This window comes from Eleutherodactylus coqui, chromosome 13 (assembly GCF_035609145.1).
Source record: "Eleutherodactylus coqui strain aEleCoq1 chromosome 13, aEleCoq1.hap1, whole genome shotgun sequence".
Lineage (NCBI taxonomy): Eukaryota > Metazoa > Chordata > Amphibia > Anura > Eleutherodactylidae > Eleutherodactylus > Eleutherodactylus coqui.
The window spans coordinates 32,277,438-32,303,280 of record NC_089849.1 but is presented as its reverse complement, the minus strand read 5'-3'; the positions used below and the strand labels follow the sequence as shown (position 1 = coordinate 32,303,280).

Sequence of the window (25,843 nt, the reverse complement as noted above, 5' to 3'; positions counted from 1 at the left end):
GAATACTTAGTGCAAGATTTCCTCAAAAATTACAACGGATCAGTGAGGTTTGCTGCAAAAAGAAATCCTGTGATCGACATATCACAAGTTGACCCTTCTTAAAAAAGTGGACAACCCCTTTAAGGAAGTGATTTTTATCAAAGGGGACTGACTACTGAACATCTGATTTAATATTTGCTACTTTTTTAATTACCCGATAGAAATTTTCTGTCCATGAGGGCCATTGTCTACATATTCCCTTCCTTTCTCTGCTCATTGGCTCTCCGCACTGATAGGTGTGTGTGCCACCTGCTGGATCTTAAAGAGGGCACGTGTCATCCCCATGACATCATTTCGTCACTTTTCTTCTGACAACCTGTCGACAATTTGGCTTGTTTCTAGCTACAGTATGTTGACAAGCTGACCGATTCTTATCAGTCCCAACCTCCACCGATGTCTGGACTACTGCTACGACTGAGTATAACTTTACCTAAAGCCTTGGAACCTTGCTTAAAATTTTAAGTCCCTACTGCCTTATAGGAAAAAGAAGGTGAGGTTGCCTCGTTTGGGCTAAAAAAAGAAAATCTCTAGAAAAAATGGCTGCCAGTTTGCCAGACATGTAATCACCATGTTATGTGGTTGACCTTTCATTTAATTGGGCACCATTTAAAGGGGTTGTCCAGGTCTTTTTGGATAATTGGTGGGGATCCAATGCTTAGGATCCCCACCAATCAGCTGATTCCCGGTCCTCAGTTACTACAGACAGCGCAGGAAGCAGATCACTCAGACCATAGCGCAGCAACCTCGCATTGCACACACAGCTCCTATTGAAGTCAATGGGAGCTTCGCCTGCAATACCAACCCGGGCCACTGTTCTATGGTCAGTGTAATCTGCTTCCTGCACTGTCTATAGTGACAGGACAGGTCATCAATAGAAAAATTCTAAAAAGGTCTGGCTAATCATTGTTAGACAAAGGGTTGTCCATGCATCTTCTACTCCACTAATGCACACAGTGACCTGCTTGTTCAGGACATTGACAAAGCTCCAAGAACTCCCCTGACACCTTGTTAACTCTTATAGTTGGAGAGAATTGCCAATATGCTTTGAACCCCCAAAATTTAAAGGGGTTGTCTGCTTTAGACAGCCAGATTTCAAACACTTTTACTAAGCATTTATGAGTTAATAAAAAAAGGGATTCCCTCTTTCAGCACTTCCACCAATTAGAAAGAGTTTACGGTAGCTACAAACAGCATCTCTCTCCCTGGAGGACCCAGCATTTTAATTTTTAATGAACACCATGTAATACCTCATCTTCCCTGCAGGAGCGCTGCAGGGAAACTGAACACTTAATACCAGGTTGCCCAGTAGATTACAGCTAATCATTGGGATTCAGCAGCCAGACAAGCTGTGATCATCTTACTTTTGAGGGCACCTTTTAAGAAAAGGGAATTTTCTGTGCATACAGCCTGTCACTATAGTGTGTACAGTTGAGTTACCTTGGCTTTTGTAGATTTTTTTTCACTTTTTGTCCTATGTAGACATGTTCTTAGTAGAATGTCTTGTGGATGTTGCGGTGAGACCCAGGCATGCCACTGTCCATGTGTCACCACTACTTCTGTCTCTCCTCCCCTTCCAGCTGGCATTGTCAGTCTTCTACTGCCCGTCCTCCTCCACTGTCATAGCAGCTATGGCATCTTGGAGAGTGGCTCGTCTGACAGGCATGTCCTACTCCGTGTGTTCTGTGTGTGGCGTGTTGTACTTTCTTTCGTGTCCTCTCTGTTTTCTGCTTAGTTTTACATTTGCTCAGATTTTTTCCGTCACCGTATTTGGATTGTTTCCAAACTATTTTTGCCCTTTAACGCCTACTCTACCCATCATCCCCTCGCTCAGTCTATCCCCTTGTCTGATGTTTATTTCCTAATTCCTTCCTTTTTTCCGGTGTTAACCCTCCGTCTCAGATGTGACAGCTCCACTCTCTATATATATCTGTGGGATATAAACACGTTGAGGCATGTGTGGGCGAATCAGAGTGTATTTATAAGTGTCCTAAAGAGCTTATTTATGGACTCGGTTCATTATCAATGTGTTCACTTCACTGAGTGACAAATCATGCCTATATTAACCAGAAAGTGCAAAACACCAATGGTGCAAGATGCAATATACAGTATCAGCGTACATGGTGGGTACTGGTGTGCAGGCCATCGCACTAATGCTCATAGAGATTACATTAATAAGCACATTTATCTATGAGGGTTCACTTACATATCTAAATATATCTATCTCATATCTATCTATCTATCTGTCTATCTATCTACCTATCTATCTTTCATTTCTATCTATCACATATCCATCTATCTCATATTCATCTATCTCTCATTTCTATCTATCACATATCTATCTCTCATTTCTAATACATATCTATCTATCTATCTACATCTCAAATATATCTATCTATCTATCTCATATCTATCTATATCTCATATCTATCTATCTATCTATCTATCTATCTATCTATCTATCTATCTATCTATCTATCTCATATATATCTATCTCACATCTATCTATCTATCTCATATCTATCTATCCATCTATCTCATATCTATCTATATATCTATCTATCTCTCATATCTATCTATTTATCTATCTATCCATCTATCTCATATCTATCTATCTATCTATCTATCTATCTATCTATCTATCTATCTCATATCTATCTATCTACATCTCATATCTATCTATCTATCTATCTATCCATCTATCTCATATCTATCTATCTATATATCTATCTATCTCTCATATCTATCTATTTATCTATCTATCTCTCATACCTATCTATCTATCTCATATCTATCTATCTACATCTCATATCTATCTATCTATCTATCTATCTATCTATCTATCTATCTATCTATCTATCTATCTATCTATCTATCTATCTATCTATCTATCCATCTATCTCATATCTATCTATATATCTATCTATCTCTCATATCTATCTATTTATCTATCTATCTCTCATATCTATCTATCTCATATCTATCTATCTATCTATCTCATATCTATCTATCTGTCTTCTATCTATCTATCTCATATCAATCTATCTATCTATCTGTCTATTTATCACATATTTATCTATCTATCTCATATCTTTTTATCTATCTCATATTATCTATCTATCTACATCTCATATCTATCTATCTCTCTATCTCATATCTATCTATCTCTCTCCTATCTATCTATCTCATATCTATCTATCTATCTATCTATCTATCTCATATCTATCTATCTACATCTCATATCTATCTATCTATCTATCTATCTATCTATCTATCCATCTATCTCATATCTATCTATATATCTATCTATCTCTCATATCTATCTATTTATCTATCTATCTCTCATATCTATCTATCTCATATCTATCTATCTATCTATCTCATATCTATCTATCTGTCTTCTATCTATCTATCTCATATCAATCTATCTATCTATCTGTCTATTTATCACATATTTATCTATCTATCTCATATCTTTTTATCTATCTCATATTATCTATCTATCTACATCTCATATCTATCTATCTCTCTATCTCATATCTATCTATCTCTCTCCTATCTATCTATCTCATATCTATCTATCTACATCTCATATCTATCTATCCATCTATCTCATATCTATCTATCTATCTCTCATATCTATCTATCTATTTATCTATCTATCTATCTCTCATATCTATCTATCTATCTCATATCTATCTATCTATCTCATATCTATCTATCTGTCTTCTATCTATCTATCTCATATCAATCTATCTATCTATCTATCTATCTATCTATCTATTTATCACATATTTATCTATCTCATATCTTTTTATCTATCTCATATTATCTATCTATCTATCTATCTATCTCATATCTATCTATCTCATATCTATCTATCTATCTATCTATCTATCTATCTATCTATCTATCTATCTATCTATCTCATATCTATCTATCTCAGTGGTGCAACATATTCTCTTAGGACTCCTTCACACCGGTATATGCAATTTCATTCTATGGAAATCGGACCAATGTCACTGCAGAAAAATAAGGACAGCACATGTACAGAATAAAATACAGCTGTGTGAATGGGCCCTTAGACATGATTATTTGATATATGTGTGTCTCACCTCTGGGACCCTCATCTATCTCCAGAACAGGGGTCCCCTCCCGCCTCATGCTCGACTGTTTCCATGAGTCCAGTAGAAAGTGAACACACGGCCACCTCTGCAGTCATTCTCCATTCTTTGCAACTGCCAGAGGCCAAAGTGGCCGCCTTTCTGGATTACTACCTTAGGGCTCTTTCACACGAGCATATATTGGCCACCACTTTCATGGCCGGCCGATATATGCTACCATCTGATGCATTGGATTCCAATGCATCAGTTCAGATGTGGGTATTCCCATGGTGTAAAAGCGCCTTACTGGCCAATATAGTACCGGGCGCTTTTACGCCGGGCAGGAAAGATAGTCCTGGCATTGCAGGCTCTGCGTATATGCGCCGGACCCAGGCCATCTGAATGGCCGCACAAACCTTAGATTTGTGCGCCGGTTCACGCATTTTTATATTGCCGGCGAGCGAACGTAAAAACGCCAATGCTCGTATGAAAGAGCCCTTAATGAAGTATTTAACGGGGTTTTTCCAGGACCCTCCTGTTGATGACCTATCCTCAGGATAGGTTATTGATAGTTGATCGGAGGGGTCCTTCATTGGAGATCCCTCAAGGATCAGCTGATCTTGAGCTAGTTATCATTTCGGATAGAGACGGAAACTGTCAGCTTTGTCCGTAGTTCAGCAACCTGGTATGGTAATGCAGGTGCAGTTTCCATTAAATTCAAAGGAAGCTGCGCCTGCAATACCAACCCTGGTCGCTCCATTACCAGAGGGAGCTGTCAGCTTTTGACTATGTCCACAATGATAGCGGGCATGGGGATCAGTTGAATGGCAGGAATTCCGAGCAGCTGACCCCTGGATAGATAGATAGATAGATAGATAGATAGATAGATAGATATGAGATAGACAGATAGATATGAGATAGATAGATAGATATGAGATAGATAGATAGACAGATAGATAGATATGAGATAGATAGATATGAGATAGATAGATAGATAGATAGATAGATAGGAGATAGATAGATAGATAGATAGATAGATAGATATGAGATAGACAGATATGAGATAGACAGATATGAGATAGATAGATAGATATGAGATAGATAGATAGATATGAGATAGACAGATAGATATGAGATAGACAGATATGAGACATATAGATAGATAGATATGAGATAGACAGATAGATAGATATGAGATAGATAGATATGAGATAAATAGATATGATATAGATAGATAGATATGAGATAGACAGATAGATATGAGATAGATAGATATGAGATAGACAGATAGAATTGAGATAGATAGATATGAGATAGATAGATAGATATATAAATAGATATGAGATAGATAGATATGAGATAGACAGATAGATATGAGATAGATAGATAGATAGATAGATAGATAGATAGATATGAGATAGATAGATAGATATGAGATAGACAGATATGAGACATATAGATAGATAGATATGAGATAGACAGATAGATATGAGATAGATAGTAGATAGATAGATATGAGATAGATAGATAGATATGAGATAGACAGACAGATATGAGATAGATAGATATGAGATAGATGGATAGATATGAGATAGATAGATAGATATGAGATAGATAGATATGAGATAGATAGATATATAGATAGATATGATATAGATAGATATGAGATAGATAGATATGAGATAGATAGATATGAGATAGATAGATAAATATGAGATAGAAAGATATGAGATAGATAGATATGAGATAGACAGATAGATATGAGATAGATAGATAGATAGATAGATAGATAGATAGATAGGAGATATACAGATAGATATGAGATAGATAGATAGATAGATAGATAGATATAAGATAGATAGATATAAGATAGATAGATAGATATGAGATATAGATAGATAGATAGATAGATAGATAGATAGATAGATAGATAGATATGAGATAGATAGATACATAGATATGAGATAGATAGATAGATATGAGATAGATAGATATGAGATAGACAGATAGATATGAGATAGATAGATAGATAGGAGATATACAGATAGATATGAGATAGATAGGAGATAGATAGATAGGAGATAGATAGATAGATAGATATGAGATAGATAGATAAATAGATATGAGATAGATAGATAGATAGGAGATATACAGATAGATATGAGATAGATAGATAGGAGATAGATAGATAGATAGATATAAGAGATAGATATAAGATAGATAGATATGAGATATAGATAGATAGATAGATATGAGATAGATAGATAGATAGATATGAGATAGATAGATAGATATGAGATAGATAGATATGAGATAGACAGATAGATATGAGATAGATAGATAGATAGGAGATATACAGATAGATAGGAGATAGATAGGAGATAGATAGATAGGAGATAGATAGATAGATAGATAGATATGAGATAGATAGATAGATATGAGATAGATAGATAAATAGATATGAGATAGATAGATAGATATGAGATAGATAGATACATAGATATGAGATAGATAGATACATAGATATGAGATAAATAGATATGAGATAGATAGATACATAGATATGAGATAAATAGATATGAGATAGATAGATATGAGATAGATAGATAGATATGAGATAGATAGATATAAGATAGATAGATATGAGATAGATAGATACATAGATATGAGATAGATAGATACATAGATATGAGATAGATAGATACATAGATATGAGATAGACAGATAGATATGAGATAGATATGAGATAGGCAGATAGATATGAGATAGATAGATAGATATGAGATAGATAGATATGAGATAGGCAGATAGATATGAGATAGATAGGAGATAGATAGATAGTAGATAGATAGTAGATAGATAGATATGAGATAGATATGAGATAATAGATAGATATGAGATAGATAGATATATGAGATAGATAGATAGATATGAGATAGATAGATAGATAGATATGAGATAGACAGATAGATATGAGATAGGAGATAGATAGATAGGAGATAGATAGATATGAGATAGATAGATGGATATAAGATAGATAGATATGAGATAGATAGATACATAGATATGAGATAGGTAGATACATAGATATGAGATAAATAGATATGAGATAGATAGATAGATATGAGATAGATAGATAGATATGAGATAGATAGATAGATAGATATGAGATAGATAGATATGAGATAGATAGATAGATACATAGATATGAGATAGATAGATATGAGATAGATAGATACATAGATATGAGATAGATACATATATATATGAGATAAATATATATGGGATAGATAGATAGATAGATATGAGATAGATAGATAGATATGAGATAGACAGATAGATATGAGATAGATAGGAGATAGATAGATAGATATGAGATAGATAGATAGATATATAGATATGAGATAGATAGATATAAGATAGATATGAGATAGATAGATACATAGATATGAGATACATAGATATGAGATAGATAGATACATAGATATGAGATAAATAGATATGAGATAGATAGATATGAGATAGATAGATAGATATGAGATAGATAGATATAAGATAGATAGATATGAGATAGATAGATACATAGATATGAGATAGATAGATACATAGATATGAGATAGATAGATACATAGATATGAGATAGACAGATAGATATGAGATAGACAGATAGATATGAGATAGATATGAGATAGGCAGATAGATATGAGATAGATAGATAGATATGAGATAGATAGATATGAGATAGGCAGATAGATATGAGATAGATAGGAGATAGATAGATAGTAGATAGATAGTAGATAGATAGATATGAGATAGATATGAGATAATAGATAGATATGAGATAGATAGATATATGAGATAGATAGATAGATATGAGATAGATAGATATGAGATAGATAGATAGATATGAGATAGACAGATAGATATGAGATAGGAGATAGATAGATAGGAGATAGATAGATATGAGATAGATAGATGGATATAAGATAGATAGATATGAGATAGATAGATACATAGATATGAGATAGGTAGATACATAGATATGAGATAAATAGATATGAGATAGATAGATAGATAGATATGAGATAGATAGATAGATATGAGATAGATAGATAGATATGAGATAGATAGATATATGAGATAGATAGATAGATATGAGATAGATAGATATGAGATAGATAGATAGATAGATATGAGATAGACAGATAGATATGAGATAGGAGATAGATAGATATGAGATAGATAGATATGAGATAGATAGATGGATATAAGATAGATAGATATGAGATAGATAGATACATAGATATGAGATAGGTAGATACATAGATATGAGATAAATAGATATGAGATAGATAGATAGATATGAGATAGATAGATAGATATGAGATAGATAGATAGATATGAGATAGATAGATAGATAGATATGAGATAGATAGATATGAGATAGATAGATAGATACATAGATATGAGATAGATAGATATGAGATAGATAGATATGAGATAGATAGATACATAAATATGAGATAGATACATATATATATGAGATAAATATATATGGGATAGATAGATAGATAGATAGATATGAGATAGATAGATAGATATGAGATAGACAGATAGATATGAGATAGATAGGAGATAGATAGATAGATATGAGATAGATAGATAGATATATAGATAGATATGAGATAGATAGATATAAGATAGATATGAGATAGATAGATACATAGATATGAGATAGATATATAGATATGAGATAAATAGATATGAGATAGATAGATAGATATGAGATAGATAGATAGATAGATATGAGATAGATAGATAGATAAATAGATATGAGATAGATAGATAGATATGAGATAGATAGATACATAGATATGAGATAGATAGATACATAGATATGAGATAAATAGATATGAGATAGATAGATACATAGATATGAGATAAATAGATATGAGATAGATAGATAGATATGAGATAGATAGATATAAGATAGATAGATATGAGATAGATAGATACATAGATATGAGATAGATAGATACATAGATATGAGATAGACAGATAGATATGAGATAGACAGATAGATATGAGATAGATATGAGATAGGCAGATAGATATGAGATAGATAGATAGATATGAGATAGATAGATATGAGATAGGCAGATAGATATGAGATAGATAGGAGATAGATAGTAGATAGATAGTAGATAGATAGATATGAGATAGATATGAGATAATAGATAGATATGAGATAGATAGATATATGAGATAGATAGATATGAGATAGATAGATATGAGATAGATAGATAGATATGAGATAGACAGATAGATATGAGATAGGAGATAGATAGATAGGAGATAGATAGATATGAGATAGATAGATAGATATAAGATAGATAGATATGAGATAGATAGATACATAGATATGAGATAGGTAGATACATAGATATGAGATAAATAGATATGAGATAGATAGATAGATAGATATGAGATAGATAGATAGATATGAGATAGATAGATAGATAGATAGATATGAGATAGATAGATATGAGATAGATAGATAGATACATAGATTTGAGATAGATAGATATGAGATAGATAGATATGAGATAGATACATAGATATGAGATAGATAGATACATAGATATGAGATAGATACATATATATATGAGATAAATATATATGGGATAGATAGATAGATAGATATGAGATAGATAGATAGATATGAGATAGATAGATATGAGATAGATAGATATATAGATAGATATGATATAGATAGATATGAGATAGATAGATAGATAGATATGAGATAGATAGATATGAGATAGATAGATATGAGATAGATAGATAAATATGAGATAGAAAGATATGAGATAGATAGATATGAGATAGACAGATAGATATGAGATAGATAGATAGATAGGAGATATACAGATAGATATGAGATAGATAGATAGGAGATAGATAGATAGATAGATATAAGATAGATAGATATAAGATAGATAGATAGATATGAGATATAGATAGATAGATAGATAGATATGAGATAGATAGATACATAGATATGAGATAGATAGATAGATATGAGATAGATAGATATGAGATAGACAGATAGATATGAGATAGATAGATAGATAGATAGGAGATATACAGATAGATATGAGATAGATAGGAGATAGATAGATAGGAGATAGATAGATAGATAGATATGAGATAGATAAATAGATATGAGATAGATAGATAGATAGATAAATAGATATGAGATAGATAGATAGATAGGAGATATAAGATAGATAGATATAAGATAGATAGATATGAGATATAGATAGATAGATAGATAGATATGAGATAGATAGATAGATAGATATAAGATAGATAGATATAAGATAGATAGATATGAGATATAGATAGATAGATAGATAGATAGATATGAGATAGATAGATACATAGATATGAGATAGATAGATAGATATGAGATAGATAGATATGAGATAGATAGATATGAGATAGACAGATAGATATGAGATAGATAGATAGATAGATAGGAGATATACAGATAGATATGAGATAGATAGGAGATAGATAGATAGGAGATAGATAGATAGATATGAGATAGATAGATAGATATGAGATAGATAGATAGATAGATAGATAGATAGATAGATAGATAAATAGATATGAGATAGATAGATAGATATGAGATAGATAGATACATAGATATGAGATAGATAGATACATAGATATGAGATAAATAGATATGAGATAGATAGATACATAGATATGAGATAAATAGATATGAGATAGATAGATATGAGATAGATAGATAGATATGAGATAGATAGATATAAGATAGATAGATATGAGATAGATAGATACATAGATATGAGATAGATAGATACATAGATATGAGATAGATAGATACATAGATATGAGATAGACAGATAGATATGAGATAGACAGATGGATATGAGATAGATATGAGATAGGCAGATAGATATGAGATAGATAGATAGATATGAGATAGATAGATATGAGATAGGCAGATAGATATGAGATAGATAGGAGATAGATAGATAGTAGATAGATAGCAGATAGATAGATATGAGATAATAGATAGATATGAGATAGATAGATATATGAGATAGATAGATAGATATGAGATAGATAGATATGAGATAGATAGATAGATATGAGATAGACAGATAGATATGAGATAGGAGATAGATAGATAGGAGATAGATAGATATGAGATAGATAGATGGATATAAGATAGATAGATATGAGATAGATAGATACATAGATATGAGATAGGTAGATACATAGATATGAGATAAATAGATATGAGATAGATAGATAGATAGATATGAGATAGATAGATATGAGATAGATAGATAGATATGAGATAGATAGATATATGAGATAGATAGATAGATATGACATAGATATGAGATAGATAGATAGATAGATATGAGATAGACAGATAGATATGAGATAGACAGATAGATATGAGATAGGAGATAGATAGATAGGAGATAGATAGATATGAGATAGATAGATGGATATAAGATAGATAGATATGAGATAGATAGATACATAGATATGAGATAGGTAGATACATAGATATGAGATAAATAGATATGAGATAGATAGATATGAGATAGATAGATACATAGATATGAGATAGATACATATATATATGAGATAAATATATATGGGATAGATAGATAGATAGATATGAGATAGATAGATAGATATGAGATAGACAGATAGATATGAGATAGATAGGAGATAGATAGATAGATATGAGATAGATAGATAGATATATAGATAGATATGAGATAGATAGATATAAGATAGATATGAGATAGATAGATATGAGATAGATAGATATGAGATAGATATATAGATATGAGATAAATAGATATGAGATAGATAGATAGATATGAGATAGATAGATAGATAAATAGATATGAGATAGATAGATAGATATGAGATAGATAGATACATAGATATGAGATAGATAGATACATAGATATGAGATAAATAGATATGAGATAGATAGATACATAGATATGAGATAAATAGATATGAGATAGATAGATATGAGATAGATAGATATAAGATAGATAGATATGAGATAGATAGATACATAGATATGAGATAGATAGATACATAGATATGAGATAGACAGATAGATATGAGATAGATATGAGATAGGCAGATAGATATGAGATAGATAGGTAGATATGAGATAGATAGATATGAGATAGGCAGATAGATATGAGATAGATAGGAGATAGATAGATAGTAGATAGATAGTAGATAGATAGATATGAGATAGATATGAGATAATAGATAGATATGAGATAGATAGATATATGAGATAGATAGATAGATATGAGATAGATAGATATGAGATAGATAGATAGATATGAGATAGACAGATAGATATGAGATAGGAGATAGATAGATAGGAGATAGATAGATATGAGATAGATAGATAGATATAAGATAGATAGATATGAGATAGATAGATACATAGATATGAGATAGGTAGATACATAGATATGAGATAAATAGATATGAAATAGATAGATAGATAGATAGATATGAGATAGATAGATAGATATGAGATAGATAGATAGATAGATAGATATGAGATAGATAGATATGAGATAGATAGATAGATACATAGATTTGAGATAGATAGATATGAGATAGATAGATATGAGATAGATAGATACATAGATATGAGATAGATACATATATATGAGATGAATATATATGGGATAGATAGATAGATATGAGATAGATAGATAGATATGAGATAGACAGATAGATATGAGATAGATAGGAGATAGATAGATAGATATGAGATAGATAGATAGATATATAGATAGATATGAGATAGATAGATAGATATGAGATAGATAGATAGATATGAGATAGATATATAGATATGAGATAAATAGATATGAGATAGATAGATAGATAGATATGAGATAGATAGATAGATAGATATGAGATAGATAGATATGAGATAGACAGATAGATAGGAGATAGATAGATATGAGATAGATAGATACATAGATATGAGATAGATATATAGATATGAGATAAATAGATATGAGATAGATAGATAGATATGAGATAGATAGATAGATAGATATGAGATAGATAGATATGAGATAGACAGATAGATAGGAGATAGATAGATATGAGATAGATAGATAGATAGATAGATAGATAGATAGATATGAGATAGATATGAGATAAATAGATAGATATGAGATAGATAGATATGAGATAGATAGATATGAGATAGATAGATACATAGATATGAGATAGATACATAGATATGAGATAAATAGATATGAGATAGATAGATATGAGATAGATAGATAGATAGATATGAGATAGACAGATAGATATGAGATAGATAGATAGATATGAGATAGATAGATATATATAGATAGATATGAGATAGATATATAGATAGATATGAGATAGATAGATATGAGATAGATAGATAGATAGATATGAGATAGATAGATATGAGATAGATAGATAGATAAATAGATATGAGATAGATAGATAGATAGATAGATATGAGATAGATAGATATGTGATAGATAGATGCATAGATATGAGATAAATAGATATGAGATAGATAGATAGATAGATAGATGGATAGATAGATATGAGATAGACAGATAGATTCACTTACAGAACAGTATGCTGATCATAACTTTTCTCTTCATGGGCAGAAATCTCAGTTTTGCACTCATCAGGCCCTAGAACCTTTTGTCTACTTGATTTCATTTCGCCATACATTTTCATTTTTCGCAAATTGTCCCCAAGATGTCTTACGTGGCTTAAAGCTGTGATGGATGAAGCACCTGCACAACAATTGTACTCACAGCCTCTCATCTCAACCATGGAAGTTTTAATCCTGTCAGAGTTGTCATAGGTCTTTTTCTTTGAGATATTATGTGACATTTAAAGGGGTTTTCCAGTTGTAGACTTTCAAAGGCCTATCCTCAGAACACGTAATTAATAGTAGATTGGCAGGGATCCACCCTCTTGGACCTCTGCTGATCAGCTTTTTACTACACCAGTGCGCTTGTCCACTGAGCTGATTTCTGCAGGAAGAAGACAGTTCCATTCTCACTGCAGTGGCCATGTTGGGTATTGCAGGCCAAGTTGCCTTTGAAGTGAATGGGAACATTGACTGTGATTATCCTTGAAGGCGAACTTGGACCATCAGTGTGGAGACCTGTCATTCAGATGGGTTCCTCACACCAGGTGAGTACCTGTTTTATTGCTATTTATTCGCACATGGATTCCTCCTTGGAGTGCAGATATAATTATCTACAATCTACTATTGATTACCTCTCCTGAGGATAGGCCATTGAAAGTTTCCACCAGGACAACCACTTTAATCAACAAAGAGAAGGAGTGATGCTACGGGGGATTCCATACTTAGTCTGCACATGGTCTCAGATGGTGTCCCTGGTTCTCTATGTATAGGGGGTCATATCATGGGTAATATGCAAATAATACATCCACAGTGCCACCTATTGGAAGGCAGCATTCCTTCAAGCCAAAGTTAGACTCTTCATACAAGCCTTGTAACAGTGACTGCAAAGGCTTGTATAAAGAGTATAGCTTTGACTTGAACAAATGCTGCCTTCCAATAGGTGGCACTGTGGAGGTATTATGCCATCTCCCTTATTTGCATATTACCCAGAAGAGCATGAATGGCCTTTTGAGTCTCCTCACTCACTGTTTAGGTGCTCTGCCTAAGGAGAAAAGATAGCAATCATGGGTAATGGTCTGTGTCATCTGTGAGGGTCTTAGATTGAAACCAATGACCCACAACATATATACTGCAGGTAAAATGTAAGGCATAAAGCTGTAACATCGCTCTCCTTCCCTCTTTAGTACCTCTCTGGTTGTCCCTTTTGGGTTGTCTCTGTGACCAGAATGTCTACCCATCGGTCGGCACGATATTTGTACACAAGCTGGACGTTGATGATTACCAGCAGAACTTCCTGGATAAATCAGGTGAGTCACAGACTAGTCCCTATACTATTAAAGGGGATGTCTGCTTTACAAAACCCATTTCCAAATACCTTATAAGAGCATCCAGATTTAATAGAGGGGGGCTTCCAGCCAAGACCCCCTCTTAGGTTGCTTTCACACAGGAGCGATCATCACTGAGGATATAACTCAGGATCAGTACAGGATAAGTAATGTATGGACACAGTGACTCCACCAGCAGAATAGTGAGTGCAGCTCTGAAGTATAATATAGGATGTAACCCAGGATCAGTACAGGATAAGTAATGTACATACACAGTGACTCCAGCAGAATAGTGAGTGCAGCTCTGCAGTATAATACAGGATGTAACTCAGGAGTAGTACAGGATAAGTAATGTATGTACACAGTGACTCCACCAGCAGAATAGTGAGTGCAGCTCTGGGGTATAATACAGGATGTAACTCAGGATCAGTACAGGATAAGTAATGTACATACACAGTGACTCCACCAGTAGAATAGTGAGTGCAGCTCTGCAGTATAATACAGGATGTAACTCAGGAGCAGCACAGGATAAGTAATGTACATACACAGTGACTCCAGCAGCAGAATAGTGAGTGCAGCTCTGCAGTATAATACAGGATGTAACTGAGGATCAGTACAGGATAAGTAATGTATGTACACAGTGACCCCACCAGCAGAATAGTGAGTGCAGCTCTGGAGTATAATACAAGATGTAACTCAGGATCAGTACAGGATAAGTAATATATCTACACAGTGACTCCAGCAGCAGAATAGTGAGTGCAGCTCTGGGGTATAATACAGGAGGTAACTCAGGATCAGTACAGGATAAGTAATGTACGTACACAGTGACTCCAGCAGCAGAATAGTGAGTGCAGCTCTGCAGTATAATACAGGATGTAACTCAGGATCAGTACAGGATAAGTAATATATCTACACAGTGACTCCAGCAGCAGAATAGTGAGTGCAGCTCTGGAGTATAACACAGGATATAACTCAGGATCAGTACAGGATAAGTAATGTACATACAGAGTGACTTCACCAGCAGAATAGTGAGTGCAGCTCTGGAGAACAATACAGGATATAACTGAAGATCATACACAGTCAATTAATTTAATGCCAATACATTTGTATAACGAATATGGATTTGGGACGAGGGTTTAAATAGAATTCCTTAAATTTCTAAACAACCATCAAAAGCCTCATGATGTCCTGTATGGTCCTCGGTGTTTATATGCAGAAACATCAAAATCGGATATGTGCCATCTGCTGTTCAAATAGAAAAGTGCATGTGGATGCTTGTTGCCAGAAAGCTGTGATACAGTGACTACATCTGTTGCTATAGTAACAGTGTGCCATGAGTGCAGATAGGGGGAGCTCTTCTCTGAAGCCTTCTCCATAGTATACAGAATAGATCTTCAGTGCAGGTGACGGGAGATCCACCTTAGGAGAACATCGTATGATTAACACGTTGTCTTCTCATGTCCATAAGCGTGTTCTATGAACTGCTCAGCATTCTGTAGAGTTCTGTGATCCAGGTTTCAGCAATGAGTCCGAGAAAACGACAATAGAAATTACATGCACTAAATAGTCCAATGACGGGTATAAGGAACTGCAGGCAAGCAGTGTTATTGACAACTGATACTATTCTGTAGGCAGATACAATTACCCTATAACGGCCCTATGTGACTGCGTTAGTAACTTACTCCTGTCTTCTGCATTAACAGTTCAACCTCACCCCGTTACCTTCCGGGCTAATTTGATGGGGTTTCCTGATCTGCCAAGATGGTTACGTTATACCCAGCGCTCTCCCTGGCACAGTGCGTATTTGTATGGCTCCCCTACCAAGCCCGGGAGGCATGTTGTAGAGGTACAGAAATGATGCCGTGGAGTCACAGTCATAGTCACCTTCATATTTACTAAACTCCCTGATATCTTTCTCAATTATTGTCCGTCAGGTAACGGCGTACAACCGGAAGACCTTTGAAATCATTAGAGATAAGATCATTTTCAACATTCTTTCTGCAACAGGTAAGTGACTCGGATGTCATAATCATGCTATAGGAAGCAGAGATCTGTGCTGCTATATGCAGCATCCTTAGGCTTGTCTTATTTGAACCACTCCTTTTCTAGATGAGGACCCACTGGGGGTAAGCTAGTCATTGTTAATCTGGCAGTTGAAATTCTAAGGTCACAGCTTTGTCCTACAGCAACCCCGCAGGAGAAACTAGGTATTACAGCACCTATTTAAATAAGTGTGTGACCATGTTAAAATAAATGGGAGCTGCGGGTGTAATGCCTTCCTTTTAATACTGACCTTCACTACCATCACGCCTTAGGATGAAGTACAGGTTTTATAGGGGTTGTCCGGAGATTAAAATTTTCTTCAAACTTGCTCAGCCATATGTAAAAAGAAGACATGCTCACTGCATCCACCCCCTGCCACTCCTGCTGTGCCATGTCTGGTCCTCTGCTATCCTTCATTTACGGCTGAAGCAATGACATCATCAGGGAGAATGATTGTTGCAGCCAATCACTGGATCACTTTGGTTGGTGATTAGCTTTAGTAGTTATTTGTCCTATTGTTGGGGCATCATCACTGCTGCAACCGAAGTAAAGGCCAGCTGGGCACCAGCAAAACTGGAGCTGTGGGTATTCTCTTCAACCAATCAGGAGCTTCCACCTATATTCATTGTTGCCCTCTACTGAGTAACACATATAGTGTGACCTGCAGTTCTGGTCTTAGGTGGAATGTTTTTTAGTGCCTCCGACCCGCCGTCATAAGAAAGCAGCAAGATATCAGCATACTCGCAGCAGAACATAGCTCGGTGAATAAGTACAGTACCAGAGCAAAGCTCAGTACAGAGATCCAGCATCAGAAATAAACTCATAACATAAACACATCGCATCTAAGCTCATGACATAAATACAGCATCAGAACCAAGCTTATAACATAAATACTGTGCAATCAAGCTTAGTACATACATACAATGCCTGAATCAAACTCATAACATACAAACAGCACCAAAACCAAGCCCATAACATAAATACAGCACCACAGCCAAGCTTAGTACTTATACAAAACAGCGGAATCAAGCTCATAACACAAGTAAATTGACAGAACCAAGCTCATAATATAAATACAGCACCAGAACCAATCTCAGTATATAGATACAATACCAGAAACAAACTCATGACAAAAAGTGACAGAACCAAGCTCATAACATAAATACAGCACCAAAACCAATCTCAGTATATAGATACAATACCAGAAACAAACTCATGACAAAAAGGGACAGAACCAAGCTCATAACATAAATACAGCACCAGAACCAATCTCAGTATATAGATACAATACCAGAAACAAACTCATGACATAAAGTGACAGAACCAAGCTCATACCATAAATACAGCACAAACCAACTTCAGTACATAGATTTAATACCAGAACAAAGCTTATAACATAAATACAGCACCACAACCAAGCTCAGTACATTTATACAATACCAGAAACAAGCTCATAACATAAATAAAGTGACAGAACCAAGCTCATAACATAAATACAGCCCCAGAACCAAGCTCATAACATAAATACAGCACAGCCAAGCTCAGTAGATACAATACAAGAACCAAGCTCATAAGATAAATACAGCCCCAGAACCAAGCTCATAGCATAAATATAGTAGCAGAACTGAATGACTGTGTTGCTGGGGCATAAAGGAACTGATAGCAGCACCTCGGACCATCAGACGGGAGAAGACAGAACCAGGAAGATGATGATTCATGTAGCTGCACATGATGCTGCTACATGGAGGAACAAGATTAAATGGCCGGGCGGCCCTAAGGGGCATGATAGCCCCCAGTCTACATCTGCCTAGTGCCCCCGAGTCGGTGTCTGGTGAACAGGTTGCATGTAACTAAGGCTGTAGTACTGCCCCCTATGGACAAAAAATTGAAGTGGGTTTGAATGCAATTAGGAAGAGCTAATATGTTCTTAATCTTCACTATTCAGGGTGATGCCTACTGCTGACCTCACACCACCCACCTGTTTCTTACTTCTCCTCTATTAATACTTTTGCTTATCTCCACACTTCCCACCTCCAGACGTACCGCCGAAGTACGAAGCAGAATTTCTGATTGACAATGTGGATGTGGAGGAGATGCTCCCGCCGGAGGCCCGCCACAACTTCCAGGTCCCCCTGCAGGATCTCTGGAACACCCAGCGACTGTCTGTCATTAATGTCACCTCGGCCCTGGACAGAGGTGGCAGAGTGCCGCTGCCGCTGCCCGGACTGAAGGAAGGGTATTTATACAGCGCAACGGATTTCATAACCCAATATTAATGGCCTCATGTACAGGCAGGAAGAAGCTGAGATATGAGGAGCTGTTTGTCAGAGTGGTCAACCATAGTTGGATTTCCTTCGCAGCAGAATAGTAGCAAGATGCATATTGGCACTTTTAATCCTGCAGAACTAATGACCGCTCACCCCTGTTCTTCAGCGTGAAGATCTGACAAACATCTCCTCGTATCTTAGCTTCCTAAATCCCCGAGAGTGTAATGTTACATAGTTAAAGGGATCTTCCAGCACAGATACTATTGATGATCCATCCTCAGCATAGGTCATCCACCATTAATTGGCCAACCCAGCCGATCAGCAGAGCAGGTGCATGCTGTCGGTGGCGCTATACACAGGGGTCGGAGTGTAAGCAGCTGCTCTGTCCACTCTGTAGTGGCCGACGCTTGTAACTGCAGGCACCGCTCCTATTGCTTTCAATGAGACTCCAGCCTGCAATTGCTATGGCAGCCAGAAGCCTTACACTGGAGTCTGAGTCTGCCATGGCTTGTGATTGTAAATATTGGAAGTAATACACTGCAGTAAGGGCTTAAACGCATGGGCGAGTTTTTGTCTTACTTTTCGGGCTTATTCAGACTTCCGTAAATTGGTCCGGTTTTTACGCCTGTCCGATATATGCTGCCCCTCTCTGGAAGGGGGGGATGGGGGACGGGAGTAATGCACTGAGCTCCCGCCCTCTCTCCTCCCCTCATCTTTGTTTGCAATGGGATGGGGCGGAGCTAAGTTCCGCCTCCCCCACTACGCCCCTCCAATTGCAAATAGTGGTGAGGGGCGGAGAGGAGGCAGGAGCTCATTGCACTGCTCCCGGCTCGGCCTGCCTCCACCCCCCTGCAGAGAGGGACAGCGTATATCGGACAGGCGTGAAAACCCGACCGATATACGAAACTCTGAATAAGCCCTTCAGCTGTAAAAATCACGCCCGCAAAACGGGATGAAACAAAACCATTGACTTCAATGGTTTTGTTTTCACGATCTGGACTCTCGTGCGTTAATACTGTGCGCAAGAAAAGATAGGACTTTTCTCTTTTCAGTTCTTCTTTCAAACTCACACGCAATCGTAAAAAAAACCCAAACAGTTCATGCTCTAATACACTCCGTAGGGACGAGCGGACTAGCGCATGCGCCCATCTGTTTAAGCCCTAAAGATAAGAGCGAATACACTGCAGTACAGTACTTCTGTACTGCAGTGTATTATCTGAGGGATTGCAGGTTCTAGTCCACTACAGGAACATAGAAAAAAAGCTAAATAAAAATAGTAAAAAAAATAAGAAAACCTCTTTTTTGCAAAAAGAAGGAATAAAAAAAAATCTATTTGGTATTGCTGCCTCTACAATAAACGGAACACGCTTTTTATCCTGCTTGTCAATTCTGTGATAGGAAAGAACACATCTGGACCTTATTGAGCTGAACTGCCTTTTAAATCGGAGCGTGGTAGTATCCCACAATAGATGCAGCCGCCGCCGATGGCGGCTGTGTGCGGCTCCTTACGAATTCTGCGCCCGCTGGGGGGATCCTCACCAAACTTTGTTCAGTGTTCATTTAACCTCAGCAGCTTGAGAGATGAAAGCTGCGCTGTGATTGGTTGCTGTGGGCATCAAGGATGTCTTATGGGGGACGGTTTTGCTATATGAAACTTCTTGAGTTTCTGCCTCCATTTATATCTAATTTCCTTATCTGAGTGTCAGTAAGCGCAGTCATGAGGGGTTCGTATTGGGAAGGTGACTTGTGATAACCGTGTACTTTGGATCTTTTGCAAATTTCACCCTTAGGGCGCCTACCCACTTGCGTTGCCGATTTTCGCGCGTGAAAAACGCGGCATTTTCGCGCACTTTTTGCGCGTTTTTCGCTGCGTTTTTTGCGCGTTTTTTGCAGCCCTCCATTGACAATTATGAAGAGAAAAATAAGGACACATATGCAACTGACAGTTCCTATGTGAAAAAACCCCACGAAACGGAAAAAAACCCCAGATGGACAAGAACACATTCTATACTAATTGCTCTTGAGAAAAAAACGCAAAACATCACAGGAAAAAAAATCGCAAGTGGGTGGGCGCCCTTAGAGGGCAGTTTCAGGCGAATGTGATAATCACGGCCGTATAGCGGGACGAAACAAAACCACTGATCTCAATGGGTTTTAGTGGTTTCGTTTTTACTATCAGGATTCTTGTCCGTTAATACGACTTGCGGGAAAGATCGGCCGGATCTCTCTTCCCATTTTAATTAGTCCAATAATAAAATAAAGCCAGTTCATGCGCTAATACGCTCCGTCGCGGCAGTGTATTAGCACGCGCCCGTGTGTTTTAGCCCTTAAAGGAAGCCCATCACATCTGATAAGCATCCTAAACTAAGCCCCCTTCACACCGGCACGTGCGTCTTTGCACACAGTTCAGCGCACGTTTTTTGCGCTATGTACAAGACTTTTTTGAGTACCTATCAGTGTATTTTACTGTACGTTTTGCGCTGGCAGGGCATGTTTATTTGCACGCGGCAGACAATATGCTGCGCAATTCTATGAAACAGAGAACACATCTGGCCCTTATTAGGCTAAATAGCCTTTTAAATTAGGGCGGGGGGGTTTTGCGCGCTCATATGACTGGCCCTGTATACTATACTATTTGTCGATACGTGCGCAAATCAAAGTTGTTCACTGCGCTGAAGCGTGCACAATTGCGTATACGGTCATCTGAAGCCGCCCGCATAGCCTGGAGCCTGTCCTTCCTCATCACCGGGGCTTGTGGATCCGGACGCATCCATGTAATCCGTTCGGCAGCAACATCTGTGCGGTATTAATGTCCCCTTCGTCCGCACTTGTAGAAAGTAATCCCATGCTGCATTAACCGTCATTAGTGTCACTGCTGTTCACATAAGTCCGCTCTCCCTTTACTCCACAGAGCGTGCTTTTAATTACATGGCGGGTGATGCCAGGAACGCCGTCTTCAAAGGGCATTTAGAATTTGCTAATTAAAATGTTTGTTTCTTAGTTCTGTTTCTGGCAAAGCTGGGTGACAAGTAATATCCACCAAACAGGAGGTACCACCCAAACTCCAGAATAGCCCATCTTCATATGTTAGCATACTGGGCAGCACTCGACAAACCTGGGCAGCTGCCAGGGGGCACCGAGCCTGGGGGAGCCCACCCAGGATGGAATCAATCCGGTCCTTGTACTTTGAACTCTAATTGTTTTTGTGTCTTTAAGACACGGATACAATGGACTACGACAATGGCGCTGCAGGAAGCTGAGTGCTTCTTGTTCGTTTTCTGCTACTCTGGCGGCACAATGATATCATTCCGCTACTTGCATCATTCTGCATGATTCTGGCTGGTCGAGACAGAGAATGGAAGATGCCATCGGAGCGTGATAGAGGTGAGTTTATTATTTTATTAGTGGAGTTCATTGTGGCCCTATTAATTTGCAGGGGGCACAATGGGACCAATAAGTAACTCAGAGGGGCACAATGGGGCCTATAAATAACTAAGGGGACAGAGCAGGGCCTATAAATTACTATGGGGGCAGAACTGGGCCTATGAATTACTAAGTGGCACAGCAGGGCCTATAAATGACTAAGATGGCAGAATGGGACATATACATTACAAACGGTGGTGAAATAGGACCTATAAATGATACAGGACACAGCAGGGTGTATAAATCACTAAAAGGACAAAATGAGGCATATAAATAACTCAGGGGACAACGTGCGGTCTATAATTTACCAAGGGGACACAGTGAGGCCTATAATTTACTAAGGGTATACAGTGGAACCTATGTATTACTAATGGGGTACAGTAGGGGTCTATAAATTACTAGGTGGCACAGCTGGATCTATAAATTACTAATGGGGCCCAGAAAGGCCTATAAATTACTAAGAGGGCACAGCAAGGACAATAAATTACTAAGAGGGTACAGCGAAACCTATAAATTACTAAAGGGTTGCAGAGGAGCCTATAAATTACTAAGGGGGCACAGCAGGGCCCATAAACTACTAGGGAAGCACAGCAGGGCCTATAAACTATTAAGGTGGCACAGCAGGGCCTATAAATTACTAAGGGGCGCAGAACGGCCTATAAATCACTAAAGTGGAAAATAGAGCCTATAAATTACTAGGGGGCTCCACCATGACTCTGTCACACAAGAGCCCATGTAAAACTGGAGCTGGCCTTGTCTGCAAAACATGGCCAAAGTCTGGGAGAAGAGGATGATAATACCCATGTGGGCGCTGTTCAGGTGGACAGATTAGCTTGCACCGGCTTTACCAACGCAGTTATAATAATAGCTGCATGGAATTTTCTAAGTTGATAAATAATATAATTCTATCTGCATACTGCCAACACTAGGGGGTGCTAACTGGAAATCCAGTCATAGAGAAAGCTCTGAACTTAATAGGAGTTGTGCTGTATATAGATCTGTATGCAGGGAGCTCCCTCTAGTGGCAACTGCAGGTAGACACTCTGAGAGTGTCTGGGAAAATGGGAAGCAGCACATTGCTCAGACTGCTCCCACCATGGTCTCCATAACAGTCCCCTTACTTGTATTTATGGACTGCACCTTATAAGAAAATACCTTACGCTGACCCTCACCAATCAAGCATTGATTCCTAAAAATAAATGTTCCACTACGATAACGAATCCTTTTCCTTTGTGCAGGGTGTTTGTGAAGGTGGGATCTGTCGTCCCCTTCCCAGAGTGCCTTTATGAGACCCAAAAGCCACAGATTCGACAGCAGTGCAAAGAAGGGCAGAAACCAGTATTATGCCTGGAACTCTTGGCAAGTGACTTCAGAATAGACTGGTGCAATGTGACCTTGGTGAGTAACAGTTGTAGTACTGGAGATAGCCACAAGGTGGCAGAGGCTCACGCACAAAATAGTTCGCCGCTGGTTTCACATGTAGATGTTTTTTAGAGCTCTAATGTAATGGAAAATATGTTTTTTTATGCCGGTATATGCCTCGTGGCAGAATGAATTTTTTATTATGTATGAAAATACAAAACTTAGAACAAATAGAAAATCCCTTTAATCCAGCATCAGTCCGGTATTTCTGATAATTTTCCGATTGTTAATATATTTTTATTCTAAAGTGAAATAATAACAGCAAATTCACAAGAGTGTTTTATAGGCTCTCATAATCCGGAACATTTAAAGGGGTTGTCTAGTTGTAAACTGTTTCTGCTTACTCCTAGGATAGGTCATCAATAGTAGTTTGGGGGGAGTTTGCCACCTGAAAGCCCAGCTATCAGCTGTAAACTGGGCCTTTGTGCTCATGCACTGAGATGATTTCTGCAGGAAGCGGACAGCCCCATTTTCCTCTGCGGTGGTCAGGTTTGGTATTGCAGGCCAAGTTACCATTCACTTCAGTTCCTGTAATACCAAGACTGGCCACTGCAGTGGGAACACAGCTGTTTGCTTCCTGCAGAAATCAGCTGAGTGCATGAGCACAAAGGCCCAGCCTAAGGCCCATTTAGACCCAACGATTATTGCTCAAAATTTGCTCAAAGCCATCTTTTGAGCAATAACCGTTGTGTCTAAATGCACGGACATTGTGCAGTTTTCGTGCACGATTTGTTCTTCGCTTAATTCTAGTTTTCTAGAAATGATTGATGAACTCTTATCAGCGGTGCAGGCTTTTATCACAGTTGGGAGCACTGATAAGATTCTTTCAGCTCCTGTCCCGCTGGTAGTTCACAGAGGGATGTGAGCTGTAAGCACGGAGAACAATGCAGCTGTTTGCTTATGCAATACAGCTGTCTTGTACACTGAGCAATAGTGGCAGTGTCCCGCTCCGCCTGCATAGCTCTTAAATAGCTACTTAGCTACTATAGACTATGCAAAGATGATCGCTCAAAACTGTCTCTCAAACTGTCGTTTGAGCAACTTTTGAGCAATCATCTGTCAGAGAAAATGGGGTCTTACAGCTGATCGATGGGAGTCCCAGGCGGCAGACCCTTGCCGATCTAAGGATAGGTCATCAATAGTTTACAGCTGGACAAGCCCTTTAGTAATCCAGAATCGGCATGTCACATGATTACTTCTGAGCTTGTATTGGTTTATGTTGCAGGTTGATGAGTTCGGAGCCTCTCCTATCCCTCGTAGTTTGGATCCTCTGGAATGGGATGAAGAATTTAATCCTCCTTCTGACGAATTAGCAGAAACCAATTACCTTCCAGACTACCTGCTGACTATGTTACTCCCCCTTCTGGTCGCCCTGCTCCTGTGCGCACTACTGACCTATATCATGTGCTGCCGCCGGGAAGGGGTGTAAGTACTAAGAAACCCAAAGCAACGGTTGTATACAGTGGA

General features: G+C 37.1%; 1 protein-coding gene across 2 annotated transcripts in view; it reads left to right on the top strand.

Moving 5' to 3' along the window:
* The window catches only part of SGCA (sarcoglycan alpha), a 69,481-nt gene that overhangs the window by 36,460 nt on the left and 7,178 nt on the right, over positions 1-25,843 (top strand). The window contains exons 1-7 of one of the 2 annotated variants that reach the window (XM_066586386.1): positions 1,630-1,698; positions 15,081-15,203; positions 16,925-17,067; positions 17,156-17,228; positions 19,302-19,500; positions 24,193-24,352; positions 25,602-25,801. In XM_066586386.1, the coding sequence (XP_066442483.1) occupies positions 1,668-1,698; positions 15,081-15,203; positions 16,925-17,067; positions 17,156-17,228; positions 19,302-19,500; positions 24,193-24,352; positions 25,602-25,801 (929 nt within the window). In that variant the 5' untranslated portion in view covers positions 1,630-1,667. Of the gene's footprint in view, positions 1-1,629; positions 1,699-15,080; positions 15,204-16,924; positions 17,068-17,155; positions 17,229-19,301; positions 19,501-24,192; positions 24,353-25,601; positions 25,802-25,843 lie in introns of those variants that run through there. The other variant, XM_066586387.1, reaches the window with a different exon arrangement.